This window comes from Leucopleurus acutus (genome assembly GCF_964270905.1).
Source record: "Leucopleurus acutus genome assembly, chromosome: 8".
NCBI lineage: Eukaryota > Metazoa > Chordata > Mammalia > Artiodactyla > Delphinidae > Leucopleurus > Leucopleurus acutus.
In genome coordinates, this window is record NC_139151.1 from 99,020,960 (window position 1) to 99,041,177 (window position 20,218).

General features: G+C 39.9%; 1 protein-coding gene across 1 annotated transcript; it reads left to right on the top strand.

Annotated features, from left to right (window-relative positions):
• Positions 1-6,485: 6,485 nt before the first annotated feature.
• Positions 6,486-12,656, top strand: LOC309964780 (high affinity immunoglobulin epsilon receptor subunit beta-like; the record flags this gene model as incomplete). Its single annotated transcript, XM_082843939.1, has 7 exons — positions 6,486-6,547; positions 7,919-8,042; positions 8,573-8,707; positions 10,517-10,573; positions 11,100-11,255; positions 11,616-11,714; positions 12,558-12,656. The coding sequence occupies 7 exons, from the start codon at positions 6,486-6,488 to the stop codon at positions 12,654-12,656; spliced, it is 732 nt and encodes a 243-aa protein (XP_082700065.1).
• Between the last annotated feature and the right edge of the window lie 7,562 nt (positions 12,657-20,218).

The window sequence follows — 20,218 nt, forward strand, 5'->3', positions numbered from 1 at the left end:
GAACACTTCCACGTTGGTAACACAGAGCTCAATTCTCAGTCTTCATCTAATTGACCCATTAGCAGCACTGGTCTCTCGCTCCTCCTTCCAATAATTTCTTCACTTGGATTCCAGGAAAACTTGATTAGCCGCTTTTCCTCCTGTCTTCTTCTTTCCTCCTTCTCAATCTCCTTTCCTAGATCCTTTTCTTTTTTTTTTTTTTTTTTTTTTTTGCGGTACGTGAGCCTCTCACTGTTGTGGCCTCTCCCGCTGCGGAGCACAGGCTCCGGACGCACAGGCTCAGCGGCCATGGCTCATGGGCCCAGCCGCTCCGCGGCATGTGGGATCTTCCTGGACCGGGGCACGAACCCGTGTCCCCTGCATCGGCAGGCGGACTCTCAACCACTGCGCCACCAGGGAAGCCAATTTTTAAAATGATTATTTTATAGGTTGCAATGTGCTTCTACTTATCTTTTCTTCATTGAGTCTTACCAAAGTCCTTCTGTCAAGCCCAGGTTTTATCTTGGGTAGGCTGGGGACAGGGAAGCAGTATAGTGTGGTTTAGAATAGTTGGAATCCTGAAATAAATATTTTGACATTGCTTAGGGAGGGGATATTTTAGAAATATCTCAGAAAGAAAAAAAAATACATTACTCATAATCTGATTGTGACAAAAATGTAAGAGCTAAAAAACAATAGAGGAAAAAATAAAATCAGAGAATGCTAAAGGGAGCAACTGGAACACTTAAGGGGTCACTGAGAGAGACAGAGAATGATGCCTTGATATTTAAAAAATATAACATTTTTTATTGCTCTTTGAATGTTCCTGGTGAACCTTTCTCCAAAGAGAATCCTCTGAAAAATCTCTGTGAAGACCTATTGTCTCTGATGAATTAGCAGTTTGAGACAACCTTGGAGTTTACAATCTGTAATTTGTGTACTGAGTCCAGGCATTTTCCTCCAAGTTTACCAGTAAGCTGGGGACATGGGAGAAGTGATTGACTGATCCATGTTTGGTTATCACTCATTCATTAACTCATTCAATAAATATAGTGTTCCTACCATGTGCTTTGTCATTGTGCTAAAAATTCAGAAATAAAATTATAAGTTGTAGAATTATTTTGTTCCTATTTTCATTGAACGATAATGCATTTAGTCAAGTGTTTAAAATAAAACCCCAACCAAATAAGGGGTTATGCAAATGGCAACAATTTGATACTGATTAAAGAAGAATTTGAGTCATTAATTTAGGCATTTGCCTCGGAATGAATTGTCTCAACCATATCTGATTCAGAGGATATTTAGATGAGACTTTGGACTTAGTCCTGAAACAAATTAAGGCTATTGGGATGGATGGGTATATTCTGAATGCAAGAAGAACATGGAAGAGGCAAATTCTGGATGCCTGCCATCTCCCTAATAAGATGTTCACAAAAATTAAACAAAAGTTTATGAGGAACTTATCCAAAAAGAAAACATGGGAATTTTTTTCCAATTGTTTCTTTTTAAAATTAAATTAAGAAATAAATTTATTTTTAAAAAGTTTTAAATATTTTATAAAATTTTTAAAGGTTACTTACAGTTATTACAAAATATTGGCTGTATTTCCCATGCTGTACAATACATTCTTGAGCCTGTCTTACACCCAATAGTTTGTACCTTCCACTCTCCCCCCACTGCATTGCCCCCCTCCCCATACTGGTAACCACTAGTTTGTTGTCTACATCTGTGTCTGCTTCTTTTTTGTTTTATTCACTAATTTGTTGTAGTTTTTAGATTCCACATATAAGTGGTATCATACAGTATTTGTCTTTGTCTGACTTATTTCACTGCCATGGGAACATTTTTTAAAACAAAGCACATGGCTCTCTAGTTTGAAAATGGTTACTGGCTATCCAGTAAAATTAATGCATAAGATTTACAGTAAATCTTAACATTAGGTATGTCTTACCTCTATGGATAAAAAAGGCATTATAAAAGTTTTCAGAGAGAAAATGCATGGCACATACAAATATCTGGAATTAAAAATTAGGGTGAAATTCTCAAAATGAAATCTAGATGCTGGAAGAAAATGGAGTGAATGATTCTGGGTAAAAAACATTTTCTGGTTCAAACTCTATATGTCTTTAGAATTCAATTAAGTCTAAGGGTATTAAAGAAAGGAAATGTTCAGGCCAACAAAGACTCAAAAATACCACCCAGGGCTTCCCTGGTGGCGCAGTGGTTGAGAGTCCGCCTGCCGATGCAGGGGACACGGATTTGTGCCCCGGTCCGGGAAGATCCCACATGCCGTGGAGCGGCTAGGCCCGTGAGCCATGGCCGCTGAGCCTGTGCGTCCGGAGCCTGTGCTCCGCAACGGGAGAGGCCACAACAGTCAGAGGCCCGCGTACCGCAAAAAAAAAAAACACACACACACACACAAAAAACCCCCACCCAGATACTGTTTCTCAGCATGTGACCAGGGAATATATTCTATCAACATGCAATAGCATACTAAGAAAGAGTAAAAGGTGATAGGGAACAGGACCCTGTGGGGCTTCTGAGCACAAAAGCCTTTCTGTGTCCCCCATTTCTTTGATTAGGAAATAGACTTCATTCAGCCTCCAAGACCTTCCCTGAGTTCCAGCTGGGCAGGTTCAAACAGTTGTTAATTAGAAGGGAGGGGATGCAGGACAAGGGAGGAGCAGTCAAGAGAAACAACAGTGCAGCCTTGGGGCAGGGTCCTGGTTCCCCTCAAGGGACACACACACACACACACACACACACACACACACACACACACACACACACACACGACAATATCTTTGAGCTGTTTTGCAGATACTGAAACCCCTACTAGGTGGTAGAAGTTAACAGTGTGCTGCCCACTAGCTCGGAGACCCCAGATGGGTTGGAACCAGAAGGTTGATGATGTTGACTCCCACTTACCTCCCCACCATCCAATCAGAAGAACGTCCACAGGCTGATCACACCCTCTTTGAACCATTACGATGAAACTCCTCACTACCCCCCCCCAGGTTGGAACACACAGTTTTGAGAGCCTTAGCCTGCTGTTGCCTCCTCTGCCTGGCAAAGCAATAAAGCTGTTCTTTGCTACTTCACCCAAAACTCTGTCTCCGAGATTTAATTCCGTGTCGGGGTACAGAGGCTGGATTTGGCTTCAAAGGTGGGGTCAGGAAATAGGCAATTCAGTATAAAACAGGGCAATGGGAAGTCCTAGGATCATTCCTGAGGGGCATGTTTACTGGCAACCAGTCCAGATTGAAGCATGAGGTGACACAGGGGACTCCAGGAAAAGAAACATGTGATACATCACTCTCCAGGGTTAGCAAAATGAGGACGGATAGGCACTTTATGCAACATGTGTAAGGTATTAGAAGATGAAATTATGTTTAGAAAATAAGCCAATAAAGAATAGGAAGTCACTAAAAGTTGTGAAATAATACTGAAAATAGTAAAAATGAATTTGAACAAACATTCAGATATAATTATGTGAGAAGGATAGGTAGAAAGGAAGAATGGGTTTAAGAAAGCTAACATGCTAATGATCTGTAATAAAGAATAGAACAGTTGATGTCCACACCTTGTCTGTGATGCTAGAGGTCTCATCATTTTCCTCTCTGAGCAGATGTTCTTCGTCACAAGTGGACAAACACAGTTCACACCTATAATTTTCCCTGTTGAGAAGTGTCATTTTGGAGAATAGAAGGAGTGTGAGCTAATAAAGAATTAACATGTGCTGGACCTTGGCAGCTAAGTGGCCTAGAGGCTGAGACAGCAGTTCAACTCCAATTTTAGAAAGAGATCAAAAAGATTTTAAGCCCTTGGATAGTCTACATAAATATTTCCGAAGTCATATAAATGAAGAGACAGAGGTTGTCTCTTCAAGTTTGAACTCAGCTCTAGGCCTTTTAGAAACACTCATCTTGTTTCATAAACAATATTTTCTCATTTCCTTCATTTTAATAACCACGTTTCCCATGGAACATTGGGAGCTTGTATCAGTCTCAGCCTCTCTCACCTGTGAACCATATTTATTGAAGCCATACTTGGCTCTGGGATGTAGAAATGAGAGAGGGAGAGAGAGAGCGAGACAGCGAGAGAGAGAGAGAGAGAGAGAGAGAGAGAGAGAGAGAGAGAGAGAGAGAGAGAGAGAGAGAGAGAGAGAGAGAGAGAGAGAGAGAGAGAGAGAGAGAGAGAGAGAGAGAGAGACTGGAATTCCTTTGGGAGTATCAGAAAATACCTCGAAGACATAGCAACTTTCAATTTGCAACATGTAAATTCGTGCATGTTTAAGTGAATTGAGCATTCAGTTTGAGAAAACAATTGTTCAGATGGGATCTCAAAGCAAATTTCTTTTGAGTTTGGGGAAGTAAACCCAGTGTATATCTGAGAGAAGAAACTTTGCTTGTGAAAGAGGAAGCCAGATGATGACTGGGTGAAAAGCATGGACGGATGTGCTGTCAACAAGAGGAAATATAAGCTGTGGGAGGGAAGTGTTAGTGCCATTATCTCTTCCTTTCAGTCAGAGGCATGGTGAAAACTCATCTTGATAATATTGCCCCCACCAAAAAAAAAAAAAAAGACATTTTGTCATAGGCTTCAATGTTTACTATTGTGAAAGATGAAAGAGTATGTCTATAAGGACCAAAAGTGAGGGCACAGAGATGATAAGCATCTCAGAAGGGGGTAAGAAGAAGATGCTGGTGAAAACTGAGATATGAAACAAGTTGAAGATCACGAGATACATCTCAGTTACAGATTTGCATGCTGCAAGTTTCTGTTGAAGATTCTCACAAAATAGCATTGTGTCCAAACACCAAAGACCATCCTCAATGTCCCCTGTCTACAACTCAAGTTTAATTTCTAATTATTCTCTGCAAACATAATGAACTATTATAGACTACTCCCAGAAAACACCACAAACAGGCATTTTTTCAGGCCCTGTTTTAGCAGATGTGGTGTTAATTCCACTGAGGGAGAGGCAAATGAACGAAAACTCCTGAGGTTACCATCTGAAGTCTTGGCTGAAATGTGAACTTTCTCTGGGAATCTCTTACTTGACTTCTACATACCCTCTAAGAGGTAGAACTGTACATCCTCCTGTGTGTTCCAGCAGCCTCTGACATGCTGGTAATATATTATTTATCTTTGTTCTACTCTGTCAGATAGTGAGCCAGACGAAGGCGGGGACCATGGTGTTCATCTCTGCATGCTCAGAGATAAGAGCAGTGCCTGACATGAAGCATTAAGTCCCTTTTGGAGGAATGTGTAAGTGAATGAGTTTCATTAACTCCAACAACATACTGGTCAGGTCCACCGATTCTGGAAGACACAGTGGGAGGACGGCATGTGGGTTAATACATTTTTGTTATGAAAGGTGTGCTAATGTATCTTTTAGTGTCCCCTGTTCACACAAACATCTTACGTTTCTTGGAGAAAGAGAAGAAATTTGTATCACAAACCAGAGAGACAGTACAGATGCACAGAGGTAAAATTTGTAGTATCTTTATAGTTTAATGAAGGGCCATTCCAGATTATGTCTATAATCAAACTGAAATAAAAGAGTCCCAACTCTGTGAATCTCACCTGTATATTCATTTTGCCATGGTCTAGCTAGATATGCTATTAAAATAAGCACGGCAGTTTAGCTCCGACCCTAATTTAGGCATACTGCTCAGGCCAAGGCTGCTTAGATCTACTCATAGAATTTGTTATGAAGTTCATGCTCCTCAGTGTTTCCATAGGCCCATCCTTGCCATCACAAAAACCAAGGCAGCAGAGAGTCAACCTAACCTTTTAGTAGACAACGGAGTCTTCAGTGTGAAAACTTCTTAGCTTTCACACTATCAGGAATGGTTCCCAGGCCTTAGAACTCTGCCTGTCCAGTTTCTGAGACCATCTGCTACAAACAGCCATATATAAGCACTGTCCAAAAGACAGGAAGAAAGAGAAAGACAATAAATATTGAAGTCAAGGACAAATCCAGAGATTCAGAGACTAAGACACACTCATACTTGCAAACTGTGCTTCAGCCTTAGATTACGTGTGAAGCCAAGTCTTCCAAGGACAATTGGAGAACTTCTGGCATAGGAATGGCTGAACCAGTTCACAAGCAGAGAAAGCACCAGGAGAGAAGCCAATCTCTTTATGTCCTGCGGTTCTCTCTCACCTTCTCAGTCCCCACTAAACCGACTCATTTTTAGGTTCTGTAAATCCTGCTGGTTTCAGGCAGAATTATCTTCCAGGAGTCTCAAATTTCCCCATTTCACTCTCATCCCTATTCAGTAGCCCACTCAATTCTGCTCTTCCTTATAACAAGAAAAGCCCTATTGATCTTAGCCAGGAAGATTATCTTTCTGACCAATGTCTTAAGCATGAAGATAGTTATCAGTGTCATGAGTCAACCCATCTTAACTGACCATCCGGAGACTCTGTGAGAGGGACCCCACCAAGGCTCATTGTAACACTGCTCTTCACAACCGTATAGCTCAGTTAATGAAAAAATGGACACAGAAATTGGGAGAAGAACAGATCTTGCTCTCCCAAACCCACAAGAGCCCACCAGGTAGGTACAGGTTATTATTTTCTTCTATTTCCAGTCACTTAGTGAACCAGAGATAGTCACAGTGCTGGGGAGATGCCAAATCATGAACATAGGCATGGACCCATCAGGTTTAACTAAAATACAGGGTATAAAGAAGTCATTTGCTATACTTTTTCACTAGTTCTCTCTGGTTGATGGGGAAGAAGGTTTTTACTTAGCTTTTAAATTGGGAACAACTTAAGTTTTCTAACAAAAGAGGTTCATATTCTGGGTATGGGGTAGGGGAGTTTGTGTTGGTTTGGCCAATTTTCTGTACGACGTTATGGGAAAAAATCGAATGAACTTTTTGGCCAACCCATACTATCAGTAGAGATCTCTTGCCTATGTGTCTGATGTGTGTTAAGGGACAGAAGGTTTTCGAAATGACCTCGGGCTTCTTTCTGGTTAGTCTTTGTGAATCTCAAGCTGTGGGATCCTGCCCCACTGTTTAGAGGGGAAATGTTCCCAGAGTGAAATCTGGTGGAGATGTGCATAGTCTAGTTTTCCTTCGAACACCAAAAATTAACACATGTTAAGACTTTCTTCTTAAAGGTTTTAGGAGAAACTGAAGACAGAGCTTTGGGAATCAATATTGGATTGAATATCATTGCAAAATATTGAGTAGACTCTGAAGACACAGTATTTCCAGTTAGCTTCCTCTGAGGATGAAAACAGGAATTGAGATCAACAAATCCTTCAAAACCATTCCTTTATGCACATGAAATTGAGTGTGTCATTGACAAAATATTTTCAGATACATTTCTATGTTAAAAAGACTGAGAGATGCATAGGTAAACATGTCTGTTGGATTGTTTTTAGTTGTACGCATCAATACAGATTAATGAGAAAGAACCTGGTAATAATTCTAGATTAAGAATAAGACTTGGGGGCTTCCCTGGTGGCGCAGTGGTTGAGGGTCCGCCTGCCGATTCAGGGGACGCGGGTTCGTGCCCCGGTCCGGGAAGATCCCACATGCCGCGGAGCAGCTGCGCCCGTGAGCCATGGCCGCTGAGCCTGCGCGTCCGGAGCCTGTGCACCGCAACGGGAGAGGCCACAACAGCGAGAGGCCTGCGAACCGAGAAAAAAAAAAAAAAAAAAAGAGTAAGACTTGGCCTGGGGCTTTTTTGTTTTTGTTTTTTTTCCCTTTTGTTCCATCTAATCATTGATGAGACAGTAATCCTGGCCACTAACTTGGACCCTCTGAGCCTCAGAATTTCTTGTACTTTACAGTGAAGATTTTCATTGCAGGATTGTTTTGAAACATAAACAAGCACAATGCCCCCGTCAGTTGAGAGCTTTGCACAGGGAGTTAGAGAATTTTCTCATGGCTGCATTTCTGTTTAAACTTCATAGTGCGCCTGAAATTGAACTTTCAGTAGTATCTCTCCATGATAAGAACTTACTGGAGAAAGCTGCCCTATCCCCACCACGCCAAACGTGGCTGACTCTTTTGAAGAAGGAGCTGGAATTCCTGGGGGTGAGTGAGCCTCCTCTAATCGCAACCAGAGTAAAGACTGGCTCTAAGGAAGTGTATTTGTTGGCATCCACATAGTTTCCCCACTCAGACTCAAGAGGAGTGAAATACCTGGTAGACGAAAACTTGACACTTACTGCATGCACCCTGTTGGGTAACAAGAAGCATTTCCTCATGAAGACCAGGATAAGAATAGCAAATAGGATCTGTCAACTCTGGCCAGTTGCCAGGTGATTAATGAAGGATTTAGAATCTTTATCTTCTCTTAGATGGAAAGAGCCATTATTGATGTCTACCATGAGAATGTAAATAAAGACACAGGAGAAATGTACTGGCTATTGCTGCCTTGAGTCATGCCTACATAAATTCTTAGGGTGGCCAGATGATAGTGGAAAATACTGCATTTGGATACGTTCTCAGGACTGCCTAAGACACCAAAGCAATTTCTTACATTTCGCTTTGATTATAAGGAAATTGATGTAATCTTAGGAAAACGTCTTCTTATTTCACAAAACTTATGCATTTTTCTACAGGTAACACAAATTCTGATTAGTTTGATATGTCTTTATTTTGGAATAATCGTCTGCTCCGTGTTCAATAATTCAGAATTTAAAGAAGAATTTTTTTCATCATTTAAAGCAGGCTACCCATTCTGGGGAACAGTATTTGTGAGTATATGTCTACAATTGTCTCTGAAATAACACTGTACATGGCTTTTCTTTTATTCAGATCAGATCTGACCAATTGTTTATTCTAGTATTTAGAATATATGAATATATACTAATATGTAGATGGAGATATGTAAATATACATACATATTTGCAGTTTACGAAGCACTTTGGGTTGAATATGCTAACACACGTTTATCAGATGAGAAACCTGGCATTAATAAAAGTTAAACATATTACCCAAGAGGCATTTAGCTAATACAAATTGAAACTAAACTTTCAGAACTCAACTTCAGAAAAATTTCCCTAACACTATCCATCAATAAAGTTATCTTAGTGAAGGGAGGGGGAAGAGATTGCTGAGGTGAGGAGAACAAGACTGACATCTGAGGAACTTCTACTGTGCCCTAGAAACTCTTTTTTTTTTTTTTTGCGGTACGTGGGCCTCTCACTGTTGCAGCCTCTCCCGTTGTGGAGCACAGGCTCCATACGCGCAGGCTCAGAGGCCATGGCTCACGGGCCCAGCCGCTCCGCGGCATGTGGGATCCTCCCGGACCGGGGCACGAACCCGTGTCCCCTGCATCGGCAGGCGGACTCTCAACCGCTGCGCCACCAGGGAAGCCCCTTAGAAACTCTTTTAGGTGCTTTCTCAGTGTATGCTTTTTAGTCATTGTACTATTTAGAAACTAGATGGCTGAATGAGCTCACAAAAATATACAGCTTTATTGAAGTATAACTGACATGCCATAAATGGCACATTTTAAGGTGTACAATTTGATAAATTTTGACACATGTATACACACGTGAAAACCTTACCACATCCATATAGTGAACATACTCATAACTGCCAAAAGTTTCCTTGTTTCCCTTGGTAACCCTTCCCTTCCTCGACCCCTATCTTCCCATCCTTAAGCAATCATTGTTTTTTGTCACTATAGATTAGTTTGCATTTCCTAGAGTTTTATATAAATGGAATTATACACCATGTTCTGTCTACTGTCTGGCTTCTTGCACTTGCATAATTATTTTCAATTAATCCACGCTGTTTTTTTGGATCAACACTTCATTCACAAGGATATATTATTTTAACCCTAATCACATTGGCTTGGCACTCTGCTAAATACTTAGGTCTCTGGTCACTCGTTCAAGACTCTCCTTGAACCTTTGCCATATTTTATTTGAAACTTCCTTACTGTCTTTTCATTTCAAACAGCTTATTAGATGTCTCTCAACTCATCATACAATCTGAATCTTTGGAATTTTGTTTTTAATTTGTGCTATTGGTTGATATCTTCACTAGATCTTTCACCATATGCATTTTCATAATGACTATATGTCTGTACGATACATGGCAGACTCTGGAGACAGGCACATGTTTCTGGCCCAAAGGAGTTGACAACTATAACACACGAGTTGCTCGTGAAAGCAAATGATTACAAAAAAATTGGAGTAGTGTTATAATCACGTACCAGGGCTGCTGGAACTTACAATATTTAATAGTAACCCACGGACTGTCAGGGTTGGCATCACCTGGCAGCCTGCTAGAAATAAAGAATTTCAGGCCTCATCTAGGACTTACTGAGTAAGAATGTGCATTTTAACAAGACTCTCATATAATTCATGTGTACATTTAATTTTGAGAAGCTCTCTATAGGAAATAAAAAATAAAATAATAGAATTTAAAAGTAAAGGAGAGCTTTATAGAATACCCACAACTTTACCTTCTATTTGGAGGACGGGGGTGAAAGGGACACAGAGAAGAACAGAGACTCACTGTGCTCTTTTTTTTTCCTCCTCCCTTTTGAACAGTTTGCTGTTTCTGGATTTGTGTCAGTTATGTCTGAAAGGAAACATGCACCATATCTGGTGAGTTGCATTCTGTCTTTGTCCATCCTTGAGAAGGTAAGAAAAATCTAATGTTGAGAGTCTTGCAAAAGGTACGTCGTCATCTCTTATGAGCAAATGTGGATATGTGATATTTTTCCAATCTACTTTGCATTTAATGTAATCACTAAAAATAAAAGCATTAAAATACCAATTGTATCATTTAAAAACAATAAATGTAACTACTCTGACACTTGTTGAAAAACTAACCTCACACCTTCTCTGTCCTCGTAATCCAGTCCTATGATCAAATAAATGACTCGTTTCCAATGAAGGAGTCTATTTGAGGAGAGGCTATGAGTATCCACGTGGCTTTTCCTGGATGCAGTCCTAGCAAGAAAGTTATAGGTCCTTATTACACAAGTACATTTTCAAGATTTCCCTTTTTCACCTATATTTTAAGTAAATGCAGAGTTGATTGGATATATCCAGCCCTGAAATGCAGATAGGTTTATCGAATACTGTGGCAGGTGCAGGACCAAGTCTAAATGTTGTTCTTTGTCATCAGATACGAGGAAGTCTGGGAGCGAACACTGTCAGCAGCATAGCTGGAGGAATAGGAATCATCATCCTGATCATTAACCTAAAGAAGAGCTCAGCTTATATCTACCGTTGCCGGGATATTTATGAGAACGACATCTGCTTTGTGGCTTCTGTTTCCGCTGTATGTATTTCTTGTGGGAAGACTAAGATTCTGGGTCTTAATCTCAGTAAGACGCCTTCTCTTCCTTTCCATGAACACAATCCTTTCTTGCAACCTCAATCACATAATGCAGTGTTCTGGAGGCTCATACCCAGAGATGTGCCGGCCTCCTTCCCCTGCCCCCCCAGCTGAATTCTGCAAGGGTGGAGTCATCTGCTTTGAGTAACCATCTCCTGGTTTTCCCACGTGTCATCTTATAGGAACTGGTCTTGAGGGTGGGCGGTCATGAAAACAAGGGTTGCTGTAAGGGAATGTACTTCTGGGACACCCACCTTGTCACTCTACTTGTCTTTCTGGTTGTTGTTGGTTGTTATTCAACAGGAAGTTGTGGCAATGATCCTGTTTCTCACCATTCTGGGCTTTTGCAGTGCTGTGTCACTCACCGTCTATGGGATTGGAGAAGTAATTGAAGGAAATAAGGTAGGCGGAGGCCTGAGATTAAATCCTAAACAATAAGATAAAGAATTCGAGCTTTGTTGCTTAAAAGTATGGCCTGGGTTTCCTGCAACATTTCTCCAAGTTTCAGCACTTTGATTTCCAAATCTCAAGTTTTGAATCAAGTTTTCCACTCACAAATCTCACGGTATATTCCTGTGACTGAGAAGTTTAGGAAAATCGGATCTTCATCATTTTAGAAAATGTAGATGCTTTGAAGTTGATGAGCATGAGAGATGAATATACAGGTAGCAAGTGGTGGAGACACTCAGGTATCTGGGCTCATTTGCTTTCCCAGAATAGTTCTGTTCTATTTGTTCCTGCTCTCTTTTTTCTTGGCTTTCACCTTCCCACTTGCTCTGAAACCTCAAGCTTGTCTCCTCCCTAATCCGTGACTACCAACTGCATTTCCACTTGTCTTACGCATTTTACACCTTTGATGTATGAAAAAGAATTACCAATACCTGATGCACATACATTTACTCAGATCTTCCAGATAAAACATGCTCTCTCCATCGTCCACTTGCCTGAAGCATTCAAGTCTGGCTGCCTTTTCTGATCTTTTTCCTCCAGAGATAAGACAAGAGATATACCAAAGTTCAGACACAGAATCATCTCAGCAACTTCTCAATGACTGACGATTTCTTCAGAGCCCACTTGGCCAGACAATCTGGCTTGGTTTGTTAGAGATGGAGGTATTAATTACAGTGTAATGGCAGATGGTGAGATTCAGAAAGGCAAAAGGAGATGAGATATGCCTCTTAAGAAAGTCTTCTCGTGGCAGGAAATTCTTGGTGATTGATACTGAATGATTTTTTCCCTCATCAGATTCCAGAAGATCGTCTTTATGAAGAAGTAAACATCTATGCACCAATTTACAGTGAGTTGGAAGATGGAGGGGAGGCAACTTCTCCCACTGATTCGTAAGAATCATGAGTCCAGAACATTCTGATTCACAGCAAAGGATCTAGGAAGCCAAGATCTTTGTTTACGGGACTCCTGGCAAATTTCAATTCTTTCTGTGACCTGCCAACTTTACATTATGACTTATTCTCCAGATGACAAAATTCTATTTTTGTTGTTTCCATTCACTTAAATCCCCCTCCATTTGTAAATACAAAAGACTCCTATTTTTCTTGTTTTCTGTGGCTGTTTCACACCCATCCCTTCTGGGCCGTCAACAGAAAACAAGAAAAATAAGCATTTACTCTGTGTCTAGAACTGTGCAAATAGAGAAAACAAGAGGAAGGCTGGTTGAGCGTTGAGTTAAACTTAACAGTTTGGTAATATTTGTCTTTTAGCCCCTTTTAGAGTTTACAAGAGCTGCAGATGTATGTGATAGATGCCCCCCACCCCTACGGGATTATAAGCACCTTGAGGGCAAAGTCCACTCAGCAAACATAAACTGAGAACCAACTAAGTGAAGTTTTTCACGTCTGTCTCTTTCACTTTGTGTATCCCAGTATTTTATCCGTAGTGGGTGCTCAGTGTGAATTTATGGAGTGTAGGGGTGAATATTCAGGGAGGCTATATCACCAGGTCAAGACAGAGGTAGGGTAGAAAAGGAGAAAGAAATGATTCTGAAGGGAATTTGGAGGTGATAAGAAGACCAAATTGACATATATTAAGAATAGAGTTAGGAGGACAGTCAGATGGCGGTTTGAATAGAGATTCTCCAGGTATGTATGAAACATTTTGGTGCAGCCGCATCAGGTTAGCAGTGGCTGCCTCCTGCTTGTGTTTGGTCTTATATGGACAAAACAACGTGGTATGTTAGAAGGATCACTGATCTTATAAAGCGCAGGGAGTCCGCATTGGAATCCCAGGCCTATTGCTTATTAGTTGAGTGAGTTGTGGCAAATCATTTAACCTTTTACTTAATCTGGGTTTTCTCATCAGTAAAATTAACATATTAGGAATAATTTACCTGCCAGTGCTAAAAGTGTGTGTGGAAACACACACACACACACACACACACACACACACACACACAGAGTATAAATTAAAAGTGCTCTAAAAGAGAAAGAAATTATTAATAAATTAATTAATTCTTATATACATAAAGCAATCTACAAATCTTAGTACTCGCTAATGATATAAAATTTAAGTCCATTTGATCTGAAAGGCTCCACTCTTTTTTTAAACAAAAATTTAATCCTAAGAGCCAAATATGTCAAGAGTAGTCAGTGAAAACAAAGCCACATTTGCTCAATGAAATCAGCTATGTTAAACGACAACAAAAATTTAACCCATTCTATATGAGAAAAAGTATGTCATTACCTTTGAAATAATTGTGTCCTCCATATGTTATTATTATTTACAATAGGTCCTTGTTGGTTATCTATTTTAAATATAGCAGTGTGTACAGGTCAATCCCAAACTCCCAATCTATCCTTCTCCCCCACCCTTCCCCGCTGGTAACCATAACCTGTCCTGAAGTCTCCACTTTCTAAACCCACTTCACTTTCTCTTTAATACGCTTTGTGCTTGACCACCTCATGTCAACGTCCTAGCTTCAAATGTTCTGCCTTCCCTTTTGTGCTTGCTTGAATTTCTTCTTTCTGTAATGCTTATCTTAAATCTCACCTGATTCTTTAAGTTTTTCTAGTTGATTGCTCCTCTCTCTAGAAGATAAGTTTTTCGAATCGAATACACACACCCCTTATACTCTATATTGTATGCAAATATTTTATGTCCCCTCAATGATAATATATTTTTTCAAAGGCAAAAAGTCTCATAAAAATCTGTATGTTGCATGAATCACCAACACATTCACGGACACAATATTGTTCAGTAGTGTTTGCAGATTGATGAATAAGCAGCAGGGAGTTTTATTAAGTTACTCAGTATCTGGAGATGGAAACCGTAATGGAGAGATCACTTAATGAAGAACTTGAAAGAAGAATAAATTAATGAAGACATGAGTTAAAATGAAGTCAGTGGAAATGGAGAGAAATGATTGTGTCTAAAACATGGAGAGAAAGAGTATTTGGTCTTCTTGCTAACAAGTTGAATTAAAGGATAAAGCTAGAGAAGCAACTGGTTGATTAACACATTATGTGTTTAAGTCGATCAGAGAACAACGGGTAATGTTGAAAGAAATGATAGGAAGTGAGAAATATGAATTCATAAGTGAGGAGTACAGACAGACCCAAATTAAGTTCAGTTTTAGACTGTCATTTTTAGGAGATCAAAGACAAATGCAACTAAAGAGTGCCTGGTGGTATCCAATGTAGAGTGCTGGTAAAGATGGAATCTGGTAATAGAGATTTAGTGTTGTTATAAGAGAGATCATTATTAAATGAAGCAGATTAACATTCTAAGAGAATTATTTTGAGATAAAAGTAAAGCCAAGTTAACCTGTACATGCCTGTAATCAGAGGGGAAAGGAGAGAAAATATCTAAGGTAGAATATAAGGGAATTAGGCGGAAAAATGCACTGTGAAACGGTAGATAGCAGGTAGCCCAAAGTAGAGAGAGGTTAGACAACAGAGAATGAATAATCTTCAGAGACGGTATCTGCTGACTTGGGTAAGAGAAAAGTCTACAGTGATAAATCAAATCCAGTTAAGATGTAGAAATTGGGCAAAGAAATAGCAGTAGTGAATGAATGCAAAAGGTGCAGAGAAATTCAAAACAGGGTTATGGTGATGAGTGAATGAATAAAATATTTGCAGAGGTATTTAGAGAGAGAGAATGGTGGTATATGTGATGTAAGAAATAAAGAGAGGAGACTGTGAATAGAAGATAACGAAGAAAAGTTAAGTTGAGCCAAATGATTTTGTTGTTGTTGATATTTTTATTTTTAAGAGAAGGAAAGAGTAGTTCACACCTTTAGCCTATGTAAAAGAGTCCTGTGGAGGGACTGAAAAAAATCAGCTGGGGGTAGTATTCACAGATTAATTACTAAAATAATTAAGTACATTTATTTGGGATGCCAAAATTAAAAAGTGATAAGTAGATGTTAATTTCCCCAGATGATGAAAGTGATCACCTAACCACACAACCAATGACTTAAGTGAATTGTCATGTTTTTCTGACCTCAGGACCCTAGGTTTTCTACTTTCATTTTTCTGAAATTAAAATTCTGTTTCTCCAAACTTGACAGCAGCATAAAAATATACCCTTTCACTGCACAGCTGTATCACCATACTTGATCATCTACAATCACATCCCTTTCATGGCATATGTACTCGAATCCAAACTCCTAAACCTGTTCCACCAGGACCTCTAGAAGTGAATCCGGTCTATCTTCATACTGTGTAATATTTTACACCATTCTTTCCCCGACTCGATTAATGTTTTAACCACATCTTTGACTGTATTTCTATACACATCACACATTTTTTGCCTCAAGATCATTCTGATGATTGTTCTACCCCTGCCTGCTTTCTATCACATGCTCACTTCAGGCACACACTGAGGACACAAACAGCATGCTCTTCACACAGTTAGCGTCCCAAATTATCTTTTTAAAAATGTCAACCTAAAGGTTATCTTCTCCATGAAGACTGCCTCATGCACACATATTCATCCAGTCATAAGATCCTGCTTCATAATCACTTTACCCCATGACTCAACGTATTATCGTGTATTGTTAGTATACTTATGACCTCCTTGATGTATCCTCAATCACTGCTATTTGTTCAATAAATCAGAATCATTTCACTTGATTTCTTGTCTGTGTGTGTGTACATGAGGGTGGGGGACTGATCGAGGATAATTGGGAATCAAAGCATCAATTCAGTGATGCTAAGGGCCAAGAACAATTTCTGGAGTCCTCCTTTTAAACAATGCTTTATCAAATGGGATAATCTATAAACAACCCCATAGACAGAAAAGAGATTGTAAAAAGAATCATCAGCCATCTCGTCAATAAATGGTAGGATAAAGTTGAAAGGAACCTGGACCATAAGTCACATTTTACAAGTTAGCCCTGACTCTGATTTATTTGTTATGCTATGTGAACTTGGGACCGTCTTTTCCCTTCGAGGACCTCAGTTTTTCCATCTGAAAATGAGCAGTTTGGAACAAAAAAAATCCCAGCTGAACTTCCTGTTTCCATATTCCCTGCTTTTAGATAGTTAAGATTGTTGGTAATCACAATTACTAGGTTTGTGACTGGGATAGCAACAGCAATCAGAGTTATTTGATGCTATTTGATGTATGGTCCAGCAAGACATCTGGGACAATAACATTCATTCTAGAATCTCCTGACAAAAGCTAATCAAAGGTCTCTTTCTAAAAACTGTCTCAGAAAAAAACATTCCCAAATAATTCCCATTCTATGAGGTATGGCTCTACTTACAAAAAATTCTAATAAAACAGGGTACCATATTCATAATTTCAGCCTGGTTTAGAGTGCTGAAGTAAATTTATATGTACAAGGGTGTGAGAGGCCATTGGTAGTCACCATCTGTGTTTCATGAGTATTTCCCATCACTGGAAAACCTCTGCTCACTCCACAAACAGTTAAGTGGGCTCAACTTACGTTTCCCAAACAACTTTCATCTGGGACCCCCTGCATAGGGTTGTGTTGAACAACACTGTGGGGCAGGGATCGTTTAGAATGTGAACGTGGAACGTAATATACCCAGAAGCAAATTGTAGAAGCTACATTAGATACTAGCTCTATGATCTTGGATAACCCTTTAAATTTTATCTCAGTTCATTTTTCTTATCTCTTAAATGGTTATATTAACTATAATTACTTCAAATGTACTATGCATGTTCATAGATCATGTAGCCAGTGCCTAGACTGGTGTATGGGACATATTTTTGCATGCATAAATATTGACACCTAATCCTGAACCTATCCCAGCTCCTCAGGGGCCCTTGACAAGATGTACCAATACCTTTGCTATTCCTGGTTGGAGGAAGTGGTTATGGGACCATGGAAGAGACCAGGGAAGGCAGTCTATGGAAGGAAGCTATGAATCCTGCCTTTTAGGAGTTCATATTCAAATATATATAGAGAAAGTTTCACTTGGCAAATAGAAGATTGTATTAGAACATAGAGGAAGAATACTTCTAGGATGGGGAGTCACCATGGGAAATTAACAATTAAATTAAAAAGCTGAACTGGAATTCTAAATCTTATGAGAGAGTAAGAAAGAGAATAAAGCTAAGATTTAATTGAACTTCTGTTATGTCTTGACTTCTGCTGGAAGCCTAACTGGTGTTACTTCATCTTAATCTATAAAACAAACTTTTGAGGTAAACAAATATCTCTTTTTTTAAAGCCGTAAGCTTCTCTACACAACAAGGATAAAACCAAGTTGCCCATGGTTGTTTAGTCAGTAGATCACAGAACTGGGGTTTAGATCCAGGCCAGTTTGTCTTTCGTATCCATGTTATTTCCAGGCTCTACTACCTCGCTTAGTTATGGGAAGTGTGTAATAAGTGAGTCTTATCTTCCAAGGGATTGGTCATTCATTCCTGCTATAGAAAACATGAGCGTTGGAGTGACACCAGCATCATGGCAGCATAAGACAGCCCTCCTTTTGTCCCCACTTGTAAACAGCGAATTCTGAATCCATCCATGAACAAAAGTACCTCTGTGGGAGTTATGGGATTCAGCACCATACACCAAGGGACCCAGGAGTCTCACCCACCCACCCATGCATCAGACGTTAGGCAGACTGAGCTTGGTAGGGGCTGTGGAGCTAGCAGGAGTTTGCTAACTGGCCACAGCCCCTCTCAGCCCCAGCAGGGGAAAAGCAAAAGAAGGCTGACTTGGAAAGACATCCATAGATGAGAGAGACTTTGTAGAAGTCCAGCCTTCCCAAGGAGAGAGTCCAGCTTTCCATTAGAGAGAGAAACAAAAAAAAAAGAACTGGACACATTGAAGAGGGCAAGAGAAACTTTGCTAGTGGTGCCCCTTCCTGGAGGTGGCACAGCATGGGGATGAATAGTCAGTGATGACTTCTCCCCTCAGGAAAAAGAGAGAGCAGTGAGTCAGTTCCCAGCTACCACAGCTATGGGGGATGCTACTGGAGAAACCTGTTTCTCTCCTGCAGCACCCTGAGTATGAAGGCAGGACCTCCATAGCTGGGAGAAAGAAGAGATCAGGAAAGAGATAGATAAGAATATCAAAGGGCATTAAAGGAACATGGTTCCTGCTGACTGCCTCTTAGACGCAGCAGGAAGCCCGCTCACATTGCTGGGAGAACCTCATCTGAGGTTCCCCACCTGGCCCGTGGGTAACCCCAATGCCCCAAGTGCTAAATCCACCCATTCCCCAACACTGTGTGCAGCAGCAAGAGAGCCCCAGTAAACAGTCTTCTCAAACAGGTCAGGGTCTGTGGACAAGGGAGACCCTGATACTTGAGCTGCAGCGCCACCATCTGAAAGAACACAAGGGAGGTTTCCAGTAGCCAGTTTGGTGAGTTGTAACAACCAGAGAAGACAAACAAGTTTCAGAATTTTGCCACAAGGAGTAAGAAGTGTGGAGCAGGTATCCATACAAGGTTGGAGGAAATACCAGCTATAAGCAGAACCAAGAAAACAGTATCTCTCTCTAGAAGACAAGGAGAGATTTGAGGAAGTGTCTGCTGATTCAAATGAGAAAACAGCAACACAAACTCCAAGGTACATGAAGAATCAAGGAAATACGCTAGCACCAGAAGATGACAAGAATCCTCTAACAGCTGAATTCAAAGGCATGAAAGTTTGTGATTTAGCTGATAAAGAATTCAAAATAGCTGTTTTGAGGAAATTCAAGGAGGTACAAGAAAACAGAAAAATAATTTAAAGAAATCGGGAGACAATTCATGAACAAAAAGAGTTATTGAACAAAGAGACAGAAATCATAAAAAAAGATCCTAACAGAAACTCTGGAGTTGAAGATTTCTTTTTCTTCCAGTTTTATTAAGATATAATTGACATACAGCCCCGTATAAGATTAAAGTGTACAACATACAGTAATAGTTCAACTTATGTACATCATGAGATGAGTACCATAATAGGTTTAGTGAGCATCCATCATCTTGTATAGATACAAAATTAAAGAAATAAAAAAAGCTTTTCCTTGTGATGAGAACTCTGAGGATTTGCTCTGGTAACAACTTTCGTATGTAACATTCAGCATTGTTCATTGTATTTATCATGTTGTGTATTACATCCCTGGTATTTATTTATACCTTTATTTTTATAAAGTTATAGTTTATACCTTTTGACTACCTTCATCTTTTCTTTCTACTGATTAATTTATGTTCCCTTTTATCAGGAAGAAGGAAATTTAGAATGGAACAGGGTGCTAGGGTGGAAGCAGATGTCTGTCACCAGAGATGACTCTCCAAAACTAAAACTGAGGGGTTTAGTGTGTGTGGAAGTACAACTACAAGCTATAGGTTCAATATTGTCTTTCTTCCATGTCTTTGTGAAAGTGTTCAACTATATTTGTGGATCTATAGTGCTATACCTAATGTCGGGCCCAACTTTTACATCTCAGAGATTAGTCACTAAATATCAAATTTTTATTCTTGGTT